The following is an 18261-nucleotide window of genomic DNA, read 5'->3' on the forward strand; positions in this document are numbered from 1 at the left end:
GTCCAAAAAGAATAGAGCAAAACAGTCCAGTGAGGACTGTTTGAGGTTAGTAACAGTGAGTAACAGTGTGAGCCAGATGCTGGCTTTGGAAAGTTCATAGCTGATATGTGGTTAAAATAGTACCAGGAAGGAGGTTGGAAGGAGTTTGTTGAGCGGGGTGAGAGCTGGACAGTTACTGAGTAAAGCATTTTACATGAGAAGCAACAATTTTCTGAAAGAAATAATATATTTTCAGATATGCCATAGTATTTCACGGGATGTCTAGGAGCTTCAGGCCTAGAGATGTTGATCTGGGAACTACCACAGGGGACTCAGGGCTGGGTCTCCAGCAATCCCAGTGCTGCAGCCCAAAGCTTCCCAAGCCCCCTCTGTTGCTCAGCCCCCACGCATCGCTTGCCATGCCACATGTCCAGTTGGCAGCGAAGATGTGATTGACTCAAACATTGTCTGGCGGCTTTGAACTGAGGTCTGAATGCAAACATACCTATGCCAGTAGTAGCCCCAGTCACAGACCCAGCTGTGCTTTGTGACCCTTTGTAATAATCTGGCTGGTGGAATGGCAGTTTTTGAGAAACAGATCGACTTGGCAACTCCGTTTATAAATTTTATAAGTTTCACTTTTTTTGCCACCTTTTGTCTTCTTTGTGGTGAAAGCCCTCCAAGAACATAAAACAGACACACACACTTGGATGAAAGAGTTGCCTTTAAGCTTTTCTAAGCAGTACGGTTTGGGACCTGACACAAATAACAGGTATCCTTGTATCTGTTGCTTTGTCTGCATCATGTTTGAAGGCACCTGCTCCCAGGGTGCCATTTGGGGATGCAGCTTCATAAAGAGATTATGTCTGCTACAGAGGGAGCTCTCCTGACCTTATTAGCAGCACAGCCGGCTGCGGTTCCAGAGCATACACAGGCCAATGCCAAGGGAAGCCCAGACTTAGCGCGGCCCTGTGCTACCTGGGTAGGCCGCTGCGTGTCAGGGAGACGGGGCTCTGACATTTACCTTGAAAAGGTCTCGCTTGTGCCTGCAACTCCAGACTCTTTCCCTGAGATTTTACAGTTTTCTGAAGTGATGAGGACCCTATTTTGTTTTGAAGGTCATTCTGAATAATGTTGAATTCTGTTTGGGGTTTGCTTATTTTTTCCTATGTTGCGAAAACACATTACCATCTACCACAACCTGTCCTGAAGGTGTGTGTATCTTCACCTCTTCTTGCTCTTCCTTTGTGGAGAACTCTTGTAGATTCACAGTATACTGTGAATTTACTTTATTTCAATTATACCCCAAGCAGAAGAGCTGTGAAGAGCTGCAGCGGACTCTTAGAAGGCTTGCTACCTGAGAAACTATAGCAACACTGACAAGCCGCAGGATTTTTTGCAGCAAAGTCCAGACAAAATCGACCACTCTAAAACAGCTCTTCCTGGCAAGTGATGTTCAGTCAAATGGAAGACATCCTACAGTGCTTCACTGGCCACACTGGGCTGCTGCTACAAAGAGCAACAACTGTGCCTGCTGAGTCCTAGAAACTCATGGCTAATGCATCCCAAAATCCTCTTGAGTACAGGCAGATACTTTGACTCCTTTACCCAGGCTGTGTTATTTAAGGAGAGTTGCATATGTAACTTTATTTCAGACACCAAGGAGGATGTTGTTTTCATGTTTACTGCATTAAATGTTCTTGCTTTTATATGACAAAAGCTTTATACGCTTCCCTTTGTTTATTAAGGGGACAGCTTTACTGACTGTAGATCAGAGACGATGGGAAGATCTGAAAAGCAGACTGAAGATAGCACAACCTCTTCATCTCCCACCTCGTCCGGGTATCAAAGATATTTTAATTTTATTCATGTTGAGCCCTAGTGTTCGTAATTCCCCAGGAGTCCGAGATTCAAATTAAAATTGTAATCGTGAGGCCACTAGGAGGTTGTGCATAAGTTAATGTGGAAACAGGCTGCAACCACAGATCTCTGTGTAAGGCTATTAAAATCAACCTAAAAAAGGTTGCGCTTCGATGGTTTTAGGATAAGCCTTAATGAAAAAATGAATTTTTAAATGAAATATATTTGCAGTTGGCTCTTAATGATATGAATGGAATGTATTAACCTGACAGCAGTTGAATGATGCACTTGCCCTACAAGTACCAAAGCCTTCATGCAACACTGGTGTTCAGTATTTGAAATTATATGTTCAGAAGGCCTATTTGATATGGGAAATTGTAGCAGAAAATTAGAAATGAATTTCAAAACTGGTCAAGGCTTATGTTGCCACTAATGAACATAGAAAATATGTCAAGAAGTGGAGAGGGAAGAATACCACTGCGTATTTTAACTCTCCTCCCATAACTCTTTCTTTTTCAGATAACGATGGCTTTAGAGCTAAGATGTATGATATAACTCAGCATCCATTTTTTAAGAGAACTATTGCTGTGCTTGTTCTGGCCCAGTCAGTGCTGTTATCAGTTAAGGTAACTGTGTTTCTTTTTAAGTGTTTTATTATAGTCGTGTAGAATGTATTGCACATTTCCTAACACCAATTAACGATCAATCGAGCCATTACTGGGATGAATGTAGTGAAACATATGATTTCTGGATACAGAAATCTCAGTTGGCACAGATCGCTGTAGATTAATTGTAATTTGTGGAGCTGAATCAATTTCTGCCTTTTTGTAGTCTAGTCAAATATTTTTAATTTCCGGTTCAGCTGTAAATCCGCAAGAGAAGAATACACCACAATACCGTTCCTATCTGAATATATTTTAAAGTTAAATCTATTCATTAATAAATACTTCTAAGAAAAGTTAAGGCAAGAATAGACATTTATTTCTGTTTAACATCAGCTCTTCTATGAACAGATTTTGTTTGCATTTCAGTGGGATGCTGCAGATCCAGTGACTGTGCCTTTAGCAACAATGTCTGTTGTTTTCACCTTCATTTTTGTCCTTGAGGTAAAGTAATATACTTTATGTCTTCTTGAGATTAAGAATAGTATGTGTATATTTTGTTTTGGTTTTAGGAATGCCGTCTCATTCTTCCCTAGTTTTATTTCATAACATGTACATTTGGGATTCTCCATGTTGCTTGTCCTGAAACGTGTACTATAGGAATAACTTTTCATTTATTATAGTCATAATGCTATGGCACCTTGAGCTTGGGGCTTTTTATATATGTTCAACTCTCATCACTTCAACTTGTGTTTTTGGTGAACCCAGTGAACTCTTTTTTTTACAGAATGTCTCAAATTAAATTCACTCTACAACACAATGCCTGTCTGTCACAGGAGTTCTGCCTGATCCATTTATATTTTGCCTAGACCTTCAGGACAGAGGATATTAATCCCCACTGTTGTGTAGCTGTGACATCCTCAAACCTCTCACAGTTGTTGTTGTTTTTAAATTATCAATCATATTATTTCATTTTAATACCTTTCAGTAAGCTATGTCAAATTCTAGTATTGTCTATCTTTTGTTGTACCGATCTGGATCCTGTGTGGTAACAGTTCTGTATCTATGACAAAATTGTCATCAGAATCAACTGAGCAAATTGCAATTAGCCTGCTTTCATAAGACTGGAATCTAAGGACCTAAATATATTTTAAAATGTAATTATAAAATGTAAAATGTATTTTTTTATTATTTTTTATATATAAGGATATCCATAGCATAGCAAAGCACACATTTATGAGGTTAAAGAGGGTGCTTCCTCTGTTAATACAGAATTATTTTATAAGTTTGTTGTTGAGTATCTTTCTTTTCAGTCCCTTCTGAATAGCTGGTACTGACCACTATCATAAACAGGATAGTGGACTAGATTTCCCACCACTCTAATCCAATATGACAGTTCCTATGTTCCAGTGATAGGTTTTGCCAGCAGTGATGAATAAACAATGAAGTGAATACCTTGTAGCAGCTGTAGATAGAGTATGTCCATGTTGTTGCTTCTTTTTTCTCTACCCAGGAGAAATCAATATCTCCTGAGAGACTGAGCAAACACAGAAAAGTTTGATTTTTATCATACATAGACAGGTTTTAACTTACCTAGTAACTATGTCTTCATAAATACTTTTCCTCTTACAGTGCCAGGGGAAACAAATGCACTTCTAGAATTTCAAAAGAACTTTTTCAGAGCCAGGAAAAATTTGTTGGCTGTCTCAACAGGCAAGCTATCACATTACGAGTGCACTCGATTTATGGAGATAGGAAGCAGCTTCCTGCCCAGGATCTTCCCTAATGCAGCAGGATGATGTTTCAGACTCTGCTATGTACGTTGTCTGCTACCACTAGCAGACATGGTACTTGAGGAAAGCCAAGCCTTTCTATCTTGTTAGTGGCCCTGCATCCAGTTTTATGAGTCCTGGTTCTGTCCTAAACCTCTAATGCTCACATCCCTATATGTGGTATAGAAGAATAGGAAGAACTCAGAGATCTCACTTTTGTTGCAACACTGATGATCACAGAATAAAGCAAGATGTGATTTTTTGTTTCCAAGGAGTGATATTCAGTTCAAGACTATAGACACCCCATCTTATCTAATTAAATTGTATAAATGAGGTAGGTGTTTGATTTGTTGCTGTGATCAGGAGAGATGTAAGGTGGGATTCAGTTGCCTAAATAACTGAAGGCATCAAGAGTTGATCTCCCCCTGCCTCCACAAGCTGCTACAGGAGGGCAAGGTTGTTTACAGGTCATGTGTTATCCCTGCCAGCCCCATGCAGCTCTCTCTGATATTCTAGGGCATCTGAACTGACTGGATAGAGGTGAGGCAAGACACCCTTAGGTACCTCAAATGCTAATTAGAGAGTCAGAGACTATATTCTTTATTTGGGCTTCAGAAAATATACATCAGAAAACTAACCAGAGAAACAGATTTTTGCCACAAACTAGTGTCCCTTTATATGTAGTTTAGTTTTCAAAAATTTCAAGAATACTGCTAAAAGGCAGTGTTGCAAGCTGGGATGGAAAAAAATCATGTAATGAATGCCTGGCAATTATTCCCTTTATATAGTAACACTTCAGTTGCTTTGAGATTTGATGTGAATTGTGTATGACAAACTCTCTGGTGTCCCTTCTGCCTGCATCACCCTACCTCAATATCTGTTACTTGTTGTGAGTTTCCTGTCAGTATCTATTCTTAAGCTTCCTGTCTGCACTTCTGTTACCTATATTGGAAATGTCAAGCACTTTTGCTGCAGTTTTTACCAGGAACATTGTGAAATGTACTGCCTTTACTGTTCTTAGCTTTCTTCTCTTATACACTGCTGAGTACAGATGGTGCTGAGTACAGACAATTCTTCAAAGAAATGAATATTTGCAATACGGGAATGCTTTTTAATTAATTTGAAATATAGGATCTACAGAACACAACTGTGTTCTTGAATTCAAATATGATTATGTGATTTTAGCCTGCTTGTATAGACAGCTATATAGCATATTACTACCTCCTGTAGCTACATGTTATCAGCATAATCATTTTTAACTTAATAACTTGTTTAACTATAAGAAATCTTAAAACCACATTCACTTCAGTAATCTATACATTAATCATTCAGTCTGACATGGTCAGCTGCACTCCTTTGGTACTCCATCAACCATTTTAGAGAATGGAAGAGGTTCCTATAGTAAGAAATAGTAATTTCTTCAGTACAACTGAAAACTTGCTTTTTATCTATAGGTCACAATGAAGATTATTGCCATGTCACCTTCTGGCTTCTGGCAAAGCAGAAGAAATCGGTATGATCTCTTGGTGACATCTCTTGGAGTTATATGGGTGATACTTCACTTTGCCTTGCTGGTAAGATTTACAAAATGCAGTTCCAGTGCTTAAGCTTAATTTTATCTGTTAAGCACCAGCAGTAGGATCACCACTGTGCTACATACAGATAAGCTCTTGGTAGTTTAACAAGTAAAAGGCTGAAATATGGATGAAACAAATCAAGCTTGTTGCTAAGAAGAAGGAATCCTTCTCTTGGGCAATGATGAAGTAAGAAAGTCGTCTGACTGGTATGAGGTAGTGTCTGTAAATATGGTAGAAAATTGAAGTCTTTAGCAGGTATGTAAATGAGGAGGGGAAGGAACCTGAAAAGGAGGAAGGAACCTGAAAAGACTGAGAGCTCTTATCAGCAGGAGTTTCATGAGGAGCAAGGAAGTAGACCACGCACAGAATCCAGATAGGAGCAAAGAACTGGCAGAAGGCATAAGTTCAAAACTGCTGAATGGTACAATCTGTCCCAAACCCAGCAGTGTTTCTGGCCCACTGATGTTGGTTAAGAGGCTGTGTTTAATCCAAGAAGGCAGAATAAATCATTCATGGAAGAGAGAGGAAGAAATCAGCTTTCCCTCCATCTCATCCTTTTTTTTTATGCTTGTCACTAATCACCAGCTGTGGAAGTCACCACCATATAACGGCTGGGGCTTCACTTGTCTGCCCTAAGCTCTGTTTTGAGGAAAACCTGTTCAGTGTGGCTACTCCTTTGCTCTGACATCCTCAGTTTGCTCCCTGCTGCTGAGTGGTTTGAAAGGCCTGAGGAGTTTCTTTAAGCAAGCAGCTGCCTAGACAAGTAGACCAGGGGAGCTGGACATAATTACTGCCCAGCTAATAGGAGGACTGAAAGTATTTTTATTTTATGTGTGGGGAGGCTGGGTTAGTATTTTTGAAGTGGTAGAGCATCTTTTGTTATTTTCTTACTGTTTCATCATTCTTATTGAAATATTGGTGCTACTAGTTCATGGTTTCTCTTATTTTATATGGTGACTTCCCTTCATTATTAAAAGACAGATTACCCTTATCTTTCTGTGAGATCACTGGGGGAAAGTGATGTATTCAGTCTTTCGTGTTTCTGTTCCAGAATGCGTACACATACATGATGGGGGCATGCGTAATTGTCTTCAGGTTTTTCTCAATTTGTGGGAAGCATGTAAGTATAAATTAGCTACTACAGCCATTGCAGTGCTCATGTGTAGACTGAAGGAGTAGTTGCTATGTGTCTCTAGTGCACATTCTATAGGGATCAATATTATGTGCCAACAAAGGAGACTTCCAGCAGCAGTCTCCAATTTTATATGCTGTCTTATAAAAGCCACAGTTTTAGGTATCGTATAATAATAATATATTATAATTACTGGAAAAGCTGCACTTTCTAAAAAAATAAAAGTGGTACTGCACTACAAACAGATTTTTAAAAAATGTTCTCTAAAACTCTGAACATGTATTGTGCTACTCTCAGTCTTTTTCATTTCAGTATGGTGTGATGTGCATGCTATGTATTTTATTTAACTAGTGGAGTGGTGGAAGACCCACTCATCTTGTTATGATTGTGTTCTGTCACAGAAGTTTCTTCCTCCAGAAGGTAGGTCTGTTTCTTTAGCATTGTATGTCTTACCACAGTAAAGGATTTATATTCAATTTGAAAAAAAAATGTGCCAAGATATTCTTCTGGAGGCACTGGGATGGCTACAAAGCAAGTCATTTCTAAAGTTTATATTTCTTTCGTGCTTGGATTTGCTCTGATGTAATTGAGAGTAGACTGGCAGAATAAGCACAGACAGAGAACAAACACATTTGTTTAACATGTGGTGACACTGCATTCTCTTGCTGTAGAACTTAGATTATCCAAACATTTTCTGTGAAGTCTGATATATTAAAGTAAATGCGTTAAAAAGTAAAGATTGCTGCAGTGGGTCACCAGGGTTAAGAACAGTGAGCCAGAAGGTTTGTTGAGTAAAGATAAAAACTTTTCCTTCAATCAAACTACACAGAGCCTGAAGAGCCTTGGAAGTCAAATGAAATATCCTTGCTTCTTCTAATGCAGCCAGACCATGTAATTGCCTTCAAAGCTTTCTGATTGATTCTGAAGTTTTTTCAAGGCTTTAACATAGTCATTTGTGCTTTTGTGTTAGGAGCTGCATCAGTCTCATTAATTTGTCTGCTGTGATACAATGCGATACCTAAAAGTCAGTATGATTTACCAGTTTGGCATGATTCTAAAGAAAACCACTATCTCAGTCCCATTAAAGACAATTTTCTATAGCATCCAAAGTGTTTAAGGGTATTAGGGCAATCTAGAGTAATAAATGTACAATATGGCTGCATTGGAAAATAATGTCTATTATCTAGACCCACTGCATATGTAATTTCCAGAATTATGGTCTCTTCTTAAGTTCTTTGGCCAACCTGCAGGAGAAATTAACTAGTTTAATCAATCTGTGCTGATTTTAAGGAAATCCCCTTCTCTGTACATTAGCCCATTTCTTGAGATAAGCCCACAGTAGTTTACTGTACCACCATTTGTACAATGCTAATTTTGATACTTCTGGAGTATACTGATCCTAGAATATTATAGTAAAGCGTATGCTGTATTGTTGCTATATCATCCTATATGGTATTATCTTATACATACTGCTTGAGGACCAACATTTTGACGTTGTTAGGTGGATGTGGTGATATCTTCAACAAGTAAAAAGCACACTGAATTTCAAAGGAAGACACAAAACGTTCAGTTCCAATCAGATTCATAATGTACCATTTCACTGGGTTCTTCTATTAACTTATGTGTGTGAAGAATTCGTTGTCAAAATGGCAACTGCAATAACTCTCCTTTCACTTTTATCTCTGCTTTCCTGAATGACATTATGGATTGCTTTTTCTGTCCTTCCAGGTGACACTGAAAATGCTACTCCTGACTGTGGTTGTCAGCATGTACAAGAGTTTCTTCATCATAGTGGGAATGTTCTTACTGCTCCTTTGTTATGCTTTTGCTGGAGTGGTTTTATTTGGTACAGTGAAATACGGAGAGAACATTAATAGGTACAGTATGTACAGTTTCATGGGGATGTTCCTTAAAAAGCACCCCCAAAAAATCACATTCTGTTAGAAGCTTATCCCTGGTAAAAAACAGACACGTCCCCTGGTCTAGCTGAAGAGCTCTGAACAGAATTTCTGATAGGAAGCACTAAGCCATCTTTCCAATCCTTGTGCATTGGACCAAATGACACCCAGTCCAGTCCAGAGCAGACTGAGATCTTCTTTTCATTATGCCAGCTGGAATACACTTCAGAGCAGCAAAGCACTAGCCACAAGCTGCAGAAACACAGTGTGCTTACTGCATACTCTTGGCGTCATGCAGCAACAGGATCTATATACCAGATTGATACAGAGAGGGGACAATTCTGTCAACTTAGCATTAGCAGATTTCCCAATCAATATCATCATCAGACTTCAAGAAGAGAACAGAGACAGGAGAAAGGATCTGGCCTTGAATCTGCTTTTGCTCTTTAAAAGAATGAGCCAGAATATTCAAACCTGTTCCTGAGCTAAATTTTAGTTGTTGTATCTTAAGTCATGGAATAAATAATTCAATGAGATCGTTCAGACAATACTGTAACTATTTTCAGTTGAAAATAGAACAGTAGAAAATGGAAATGGTTTGCCTTTTTTTCTTGCCATAATTTAGTTCTGGGACATAAAATGATCTCTCTGTCTCTCTCTTTTTGTTTAAAACAGACATGCAAATTTTTCGTCGGCTGGCAAGGCTATTACTGTACTCTTCAGAATAGTTACTGGAGAAGACTGGAACAAAATTATGCACGACTGCATGGTAAATACAATACTAACAGAGATAAAATAGGCAAAGAATAGGAAACATTCTTGCATCTCAGTGTGTTTCCAGTACCTTAGGTGGTACAAGGAGTGATGTGCTTGCCTTTAGCTCTTCAAGAGACATAGTTTGGTAAACCTCAGAATATGACACAAAAATTGCAGTTTCAATCACAGACTCGTAATGGAATATTTCACGGGGCTAACTTATTAAATGATTTTAAAATAAAAATGTGTTTTCAGATTTGGAAGTGCAGTAAAACACTTTTCCATTGTTATCTCTCCTTTGACTGTGGCAAGGGGACTTTCAGATAAACTTCGTCTTTAATGCCTGTACTGTGGTTTGTTCCAAGTGAATGCAGGTCTTAATGACCTCAGAATTTGTCCTTGAATCATTTTACATTGCTTAAATAAATTTCTGCCTGTGGTTTCTGTTGCAATGAAAATCGAATTATTCACTTCCTTCTTAAAATTAATGCACAAGGAAGCTTTTTGAAAGCCATGTTTCAGAACACCAATTTGTTTCTTTCCAATGGTAGAACTGCAGAGTGCCTTGTATGTGTTAGTGAGATCCATGCCTAGGGTTTTTTTGTCATGCCTCTTTCTTTTTCTGATCTCTAACCACTAAAGAAACCACAAAAAATGCCCACAAGAGTCAATGAAAAAGATCTTTCCTCCTTTTCTATAAAGGGAAATGTCCCCCACATCTGATGTTCAGCATTATTCCTTAATTATGAAGCTTTAAAAAAATGATAGTCATATATATCATATGTATTGCAGAGAAATTAATGATTGACTTTTTATGAATAACTGACTTTGTTTTCTTTTGTTTTAAAGGTTCAGCCTCCATTTTGTACACCAGATAATAGCACCTACTGGAAAACAGACTGTGGAAATTATGCTGGTGCTCTTATGTATTTCTGTTCATTTTATGTCATCATTGCATACATCATGCTAAATTTGCTTGTTGGTAAGTGAAAATATGAAATAACATAACAGTCCATCTTGGCATGTAGTCTATTAGACTTTAGTCTGTTGTGCTGTTCAGATATGAAGTTACTTTGTACCTTCACTGCTACCATATATGCATGTCATGCTTTTGATAATTCTCTAGCATGGTGTACGCTAAAACTTAGGAAGTTTGGGAACACAAGTTTTTTGAACAGAGATGTGTTGTATTTGTAGTGTGTAATTATATATGTATTATGTTCTGACCTTCCCTATCCTCCAGTTAACATTTTTCCAATATTGTGGGAATTCTCCTAACTGATTTTAGAAAATATTTGATTAGGCATCTCTCTAGCATATAAGCACAACTTTTTAAAAGTAAGCACAATGAATATTTATGCAGCATGGTATAGCCCATGGAAAATGTTCATCTGAACATTCACCTAATGGCATTGATTGGCTGTGAAGCTTGCACAGCAGAATTCACATTCTTTTGAAATTCATTGTTGCTTATATTTCATCAGTTAGAATGGTACTACAGGCTTTCTTTACAGTGTATTTTGGTTTTGTGTTTTTTAGCTATCATTGTGGAGAATTTCTCATTGTTTTACTCAACTGAAGAAGACCAACTTTTAAGTTATAATGATCTTAGGCATTTTCAAATTATTTGGAACATGGTTGATGACAAGAGAGAGGTAAGAAGCTTGAAAATGAGCACTGAAATCCAGTAAGTCCACATTTTTCATTGAAAAATCATATGGGAAAAACAAAGTCTGCTGACAAAGCTCACTGAACAATTACTTTCCAGGTTCTGAAAGCTCAGTGAACATGATCTAACATTGTTCATGATCCATCAAATACTAACCTGTAATCTTTACCACCGTGAAGTACTTACAACAGCAGTTTTAAAAACAGATGTAAATATTCATAGTATCAACGCAGTAGAACTCGTACTCCCAGCTCCACAACAGTTGTTTCGTTTTCTTCACTCTGCAGACCCACATCTATTTATGTGTCTGATATTCAGAAGTGCTTTGCTGAGATTTTGGCACTGTCTCCAGTAAGATCTTCATAGGGAAGCAAATGAAGTATAGGCTGGATGAGCAAACATCAAGATGGATTGAAAAGTAGCTGAACAGCCAGAGGGTGGTAGTCAGGGGCAAAAAGCCTAGTGGGAGGCCAGTAACAGTCTGGATAATGTGGCAGAGTGCATTCTCAGCAAGTTTGCAAATGACACAAAACTCAGCACCAGAGGGTCATGCTGCCGTCCAGCAGGACATGGGCAGCCTGGAGAAATGGGCTGAGATGAACCTCATGAAATTCAACAAGGGGAGGTGAAGAGTTGTGCACCTGGGGAGGAACAGCCTCAGGCACCAGAACATGCTGGGGTGACCCAGCTGGGAAGCAGCTTTGCAGAAAAGAACGTGGGGTTGCTGTTGGACATCAAGGTAGACTTGAGTCAGCAATGTGCTCTAGCAGCTTACAAGGCTAATGGCTAAGGCTAAGGCTAATTGGGAGTGTTGCCAGCAGGCCAAAGGGGGTGATCCTTCCCTTGTTTTCAACACTGGTGAGGCCATACCTGGAGTACTGATGTGGTTGTTTTACACAGCTGGGCAGCTGAGCCGCACCATAACCACTCTCTCATTCCCCCTCCTCAGAAGAAGAGGGTGAAAAGAGTATGCTGGAAAGAAAAGAAAAACAAAACAAAACAACAAAAAATATCTCACAGGTTGAGATAAAGATAATTTAATTAAAGGAAGAGGGGGAAAAAAAAAACAACAAGCAAAGGCCTTGCAAAAGCACATAGAGAAAAAAAATGTTATTTGTACTTCCCATCAATGAGTGATGTTTGGCCATGTTCCAGGAAGCAGGGCCTCAATACACCTAGTGGTTTGGGAGGACAGACGTCTTCATAATGAGAGCCCTCCCCTCCTTCCCCTTTCCCACCTTTTATTGCTGAGTGTGTCATCATATGGTATGGAATATCCTTTTGGTTGGTTTAGGTCAGCTGCCCTGGTAATATCCTGTCCCTATCCTCTTGCCCACCCCCAGCCTACTGGCTCTGAGGGGGTTTAGAGGGAGTCCTGATGCTGTGCCAGAATTGCTCAGCAATAAACAAAACACTGGTGTGATACCCATGCTATTCTAGCTACAAGTGCACTGTACGGACTGCTGCAAGGAAAGTTAACTCCATCCCAGCCAGACCCAGTACAACTGCATTCAGTGATGTGCTTCCCAGTACAAGAGAGACATGAAGCTATTGGAGGGAGTCCAGCAAAGGGCTACAAAGATGACTAAGGGACTGGAGTCTCTCCTCTTATTTGAGGAGAGGCCGTGAGTGAGCTGGGACTATTCAGCCTGGAGAAGAGAAGGCTCAGGAGGATCTGATCAATGTCTATAAATACCTAAAGGGAGGGTGCAAAGCAGAAGTCAGACTCTTTTCAGTGGTGCCCAGTGACAGGAAAAGAAGCAACAAGTTCAAATGAGCTCCCTCAGAACATATCAGGCAGCGCTTCTTTGCTGTGTGGGTGATGGAGCACTGGCACAGGTTGCCCCAAGAAGTTGTAGGGTCTCCTCCTCAGAGATCTTCAAAAAGCCATTTGGACCCAGCCCTAGGCAACTGGCTCTAGGTGGCCCAGCCTAAGCAGGGGGCTGAACAAGATAACTTCCAGAGGTCTTTTCTAATCCTAATTATTCAGGGATTCTGGGATGAGAAAAGCATCCGAGAGCCTGAGCTATTCAGAAATTCTGATACCCACTTGAACTAAATCATCAACTGAATGATTCATGACATCACTAAGATATGAAAATACGGTGACAGAAGTTGGTCATCTGCAGGTGGCAGGTGGCTGTGGTGGCATTGGAAGCCACAGTCTGTACTGATGGAGGTGGAGAGTTGTGCATCTGTCATGCCCAGGACTGACAGTATCTCTCTGTGATGCGGATCAACAATACAACAACAGCAAAAATACATCCAGTTAGGCTACGCTGAATCTTAGAACAGAAGACCTTTGAAAAGACAGTGAACTACAAACGTTATCCTGTCCAAAAATTCACACAGAAAGGGAGAGTTTTACAGCTAGGTGTAGGCCAGGCTGTGAATGTTTAAACTGTAATTTAATTTCAGTTTTTCAAAGGCAGCTTTTTGGTGTTATAACTCATTTCAGATTAATGCAAATGGGGAAACTAAATCCCTGAAGCAATTTCTGAAAATTTCTGACAAAATGAACAGCACAGAATCTCATTATGTATCACTCAAATAACAGCAAAGTTCCATGAACTACAAGTGATGTGCATGTGCTGAAGAGCTGGCTGCAACGTTTGACATGGAATCTTTGGAGAAATAGTATTTCTCTCACCAATCAAGTTGAGTATCTGAGTTGGTTGTTAGATCACAGTAATAATATACCGGCTATTATGCAATTTTACCCAGGGAGTAATTCCTACCTTCCGAGTGAAATTTCTGCTGAGACTTCTGCGTGGCAGGCTGGAGGTGGATCTTGACAAGGACAAGCTGTTGTTCAAGCACATGTGCTATGAAATGGAACGGCTGCATAATGGTGGTGATGTCACTTTCCACGATGTGCTGAGGTACTGTGAGATTTTCTCTAAATTTGTAGAACTCATATAATGTCCTGTATTTCTTGCTAGGCTAAAAGGTATTCATTAATCTTGGGAAAAGGCAAGATCAATAGCCACAGAGGCATTGCCATTTAAAATGTAATACAAAAATTGGATTTCCCTTTTTTCCTGAAAAAAATATTTATGATGGAGAACATGGATCTTAAGGAATCAGCTGTAAGTGATTTTAACATTTTTGTTTGAGACAAATTGTCTTAACCAGCAGTCCTATATTGACCTTGAATCCCAAGAAATGCAAAGTTGTTCTCACACATGAAGTAAACAGACAGTGTATCTGACTAGAAATAAAATAGAAATGAGAACATTACAGAATCAGAATTATCTAAATGTAAAAACTTATAAAAAAAAAAAACACCAAAGCTACAAATGCCCTAGCTGCTTACAGTTCAGCAAATCACCTTTGTTGGATTGTTAATATAGCTGCTAGAGTCTTCATTTGTTTCAAGCACCAAAAGTCTCTTCTAGAATCATCTTAGCATTTTTTTAGCTTCAGATATGAATTCATTGCATGCGCCAAAATTACATTGTTGGTTTTTGTCATTAATTATGAGTTTTGATTTTCTAAATTCAATTAGGTGTGGATCAGCATTTAAAAAAGACAATATGTATGTTTCTTCCAGCATGCTTTCATATAGGTCTGTGGATATCAGAAAAAGTCTTCAACTGGAAGAGCTGCTTGCTAGGGAACAACTGGAATATACCATAGAAGAGGAGGTGGCCAAACAGACCATACGCATGTGGCTGAAGAAGTGCTTAAAGCGAATTAGAGCAGTAAGTCAAGCTAAAACAGACTCTAAATGGTTGCAGTAAATTGCAACAAAGCTGGAATTTGCTGTCACAATGCTTAATTTATTCTGGAGCCACAATAATATTTATGTGAAAAAGAATGTAGCAGTTGCTAACTCAGCAAAAAAAATGTCAACAGATCAATTCAAAGCATTAGAAAAATAATCATCTTTTGAAGGCAAAAAGCTCTCTTCCTGCCAAAAATATATCTGTCTTTTCAATACATCAGGAAGATGTATGTGCAAAGACCAAAGTCAAAGGAATAAAGGAAAAACAATGTAATTTGATGAAACCTCTTAGGCCTAATCATGCCTCTAAATACAATTGTATTATTTCCTTGCCTCTGCTGACACAAGATACCATTAATAGCCACCAGCAGATGACTCTTCAAATGGAATCTGTATCAAGATACATAATTGGAATGAGCCATGAGATTAACTGTGTGCAAATGAGCAATGTGTACATGCAAATCAAGTCTGCAAACAGTAGCTGTGTCTATGCTAATAGGTTAAGTAGGGCCAGGTCACTGGCGCAGGAGTGGCAAGGGATCACCCATACTCATGTTCCTCGGCCCGGTTTTGGTCCATGCAAACTCCTGCTCTCCCAGACTCCTGCCATAAGGCCTTCCAGATCCCTGCTACAGGAGCACCAATGCCCTCCAGGCACAGTTCAGGGCGAGTAGAGACTGTTCCCAGTCAGCAATGAAGTTGAAGCTTTCTTGTGTGGTAGAGGAGGTCAGCCAGATCACTCAAGTCTTGGCCTACCGCTTGGCTTCAGCACTGCAGGAAATCTCAGCCTGTTTAATTCACTAGCACAGATAGAGCCAGTGCTTCTGTATTCTCTTTACACAGTGCTGCTGATTGTCAGAAACATTTTTGCCTTTGCTCAGCATTACTTCAGTATTTGCTGATCAAACTTTGTCTTGGATGAAATTTGCATTAAGAATTTTCAGGAAATTTGAATTGGCCTTTGCAATTATTCTCCTCTTTTCTTCAAAAAACAATTCATCCTTTATATAAAAAGTTTTATCCTGGCTATCTTAATGAGTGATTTTTCAGTGGCTGTAAGGCTGAGTCCAGGTTTTGTTATTTTTTATTTTTATAAAAGCTTACTTCTTGTGTGGAGTTTTTCTGTAAACATCTGTGATCATGGGATCTGGCCTTTCCTGTTTGCAAATTTATAGAAAGAGTAACTGGGCGATATGAATGTAATGCAGATTCAAGCTGAAACATGAGCATTCAAGGCATATTCAGATAAATAGTTTCATTTTGGTTCCATCTCTGTAATAGCAATGACAGTAAATTTAATCTCAGCTCTCAGTTCTGGGTTTGTTCAACTCAGATGTTCATTTCATTATGATATTGAATTACACTATGTTAAATATGCTGTTCATTTCATTCTCTTAATACAGTTCAGATCATTTCACATTATATGAACCTTTTATAAACTGAATATAATTATGGAAGTTAAGATGTATTTTCAAATTCTCTTGTTAGTCTTTAAAGAGAGAGCCTGCGAAAACTACCCAGGCAAGTGAAACCCTTCCTAAGGGCTGTTTATTTTAATTTAAAAGCAAATTAGATTGTATGATTATAATGGTAGTGGTTTTGTTTTTCTATTTGTACTGTAAATCTATACTCAGTCCCAAGGTTTCCACTACTGTTTTATTCATTGTTTTTGGAAGTCTGTTCCAAAGTCCATGAAAACAATCAGAATTTTTTCATTGCATTCATGTAAATCTTATGGTATCTCTAGCAATTTCCTTGTTTCTTCTTCTTTTGCAGAAAAGTTAGCATACAAATTAAAAACTGTATGTATTTTTAACCTCTAGGTTTTTAGGAGCAATTTGTCTTCCACTTAATGTAGTTTATAAGTTTTAGCCTTCAGTTTATACAGAAAGGATAGATGTGCTGGTAGTCACTTTATTTAAATAATGGCCATCTGATACATGTGGCTTTATTGATGCACCTGGAATCCACATTTGGCACTCACTATTTGGTTAAATATTTAAAAGTTTATGGTTTTTTTTGTTTGTTTGTTTTCTTTTGTTTTTTTTTAAACAATCAAACACTGAGATACACCAATGAGAACATTATTTTTGTCACATATTGTACCTTGATAGAAACAACAACAGTCGTGCAGCATTATCCATAGTCTACGAGAGAGTCAACAGCAGGAGTTGAGCCGATTTCTGAATCCTCCCAGCATTGAGACAACACAGCCAAGCGAAGATATGAATGCTATTAATCAAGATAACAGCGCGCAGCCAGAGGTATGTTAACCAGGAGACTATCAGCTACTCAGAGCAAATTTAAAAAAAAAAAACCTTCAATTTTTCTTATTTGTTCTTTGAAATGTCATTTTCTCTGGAAAAGTTGAAAGCTATATTTTATTTTGCTTTCCTCTTTGCCTTTAGATGTAAAGTTAAGATGACCTAAGGCAGGAATTCCCCAGCTTATTTAGCTAGCACTATATACGGTGAACTCAGCAGTACAACACTCACAGCACCAACTTCCAGCTCTAGCATGAGCTATGTACAGGGTCAGGGACATGAAGTTTACCTCTTCAAGAATTCTCAAGTAGTTTTTACACTGGGAATGATAGCATCGGGCATGCTGGGTCCTGTGAGTAGGAGTCCTGGGTTCTTCCAGAGTAGGAAATGAGGAAGGTACTGCATAAGGACTCCACTGTAGAAGGCTGTGAACAATTTTGTACCCTTCAGTGAAATTGCATAATGGAATTGAGCCCAAATGGTCTTTATTTTCAAATCGGTTGTGGAGTTTTGGGGCAGTAAAGAATAGAAACTATATTGCCTTAACAAATGGTAATATATATTGTTTGGATTCGCGTACAAAGTTGGAAGTAGAATAGAAAGGTTAGATAGCCTTTCTTGGGGCTTTCTATGCGATGGGGAACTTTGACTGAGGTTCTTGTTTCTCTGTTCAGACAAGTAGCCAGCAGCAGCTCCTTAGCCCAACGCTTTCTGACAGAGGTGGCTATCGACAAGACTCTGCAGATGCTGGGAAACCTCAGCGGAAATTTGGACAGTGGCGTTTGCCATCAGGTAAGTGAAAAAAGTGTTTCAGTAGAGTCCCCATGTGCCAAATTACTGCTGTACAGTAACAAGACCATAAAAAAATATGAAGTATTAGAGAGACTAAAATGGAGCAAACACCAAGGGAGAGGCTTCATAAGTCACAGTTCTACCTCCTGTCTGTAGCTTGCATTCACATCAGACTTTTTCTACCCTCATCTGAGCTGAAATACAGCAATCTCTCTCCTTTCTGCCAATTCTGA

General features: G+C 38.9%; 1 protein-coding gene across 3 annotated transcripts in view; it reads left to right on the forward strand.

Annotated features, from left to right (window-relative positions):
* NALCN (sodium leak channel, non-selective) overlaps nt 1-18261 on the forward strand; it is a 234875-nt gene that overhangs the window by 213088 nt on the left and 3526 nt on the right. For all 3 annotated transcript variants that reach the window (XM_040537921.1, XM_040537936.1, XM_040537929.1), the window contains 13 exons: nt 1728-1821; nt 2359-2465; nt 2871-2945; nt 5668-5787; nt 6842-6910; nt 8651-8799; nt 9496-9589; nt 10426-10558; nt 11116-11231; nt 13970-14127; nt 14799-14949; nt 17087-17236; nt 17911-18028. In XM_040537921.1, coding sequence (XP_040393855.1) covers nt 1728-1821; nt 2359-2465; nt 2871-2945; nt 5668-5787; nt 6842-6910; nt 8651-8799; nt 9496-9589; nt 10426-10558; nt 11116-11231; nt 13970-14127; nt 14799-14949; nt 17087-17236; nt 17911-18028 — 1534 coding nt within the window. The remainder of the gene's footprint in view (nt 1-1727; nt 1822-2358; nt 2466-2870; nt 2946-5667; nt 5788-6841; nt 6911-8650; nt 8800-9495; nt 9590-10425; nt 10559-11115; nt 11232-13969; nt 14128-14798; nt 14950-17086; nt 17237-17910; nt 18029-18261) is intronic.

This window comes from Cygnus olor, chromosome 1 (assembly GCF_009769625.2).
Source record: "Cygnus olor isolate bCygOlo1 chromosome 1, bCygOlo1.pri.v2, whole genome shotgun sequence".
NCBI classification, from domain to species: Eukaryota; Metazoa; Chordata; class Aves; order Anseriformes; family Anatidae; genus Cygnus; species Cygnus olor.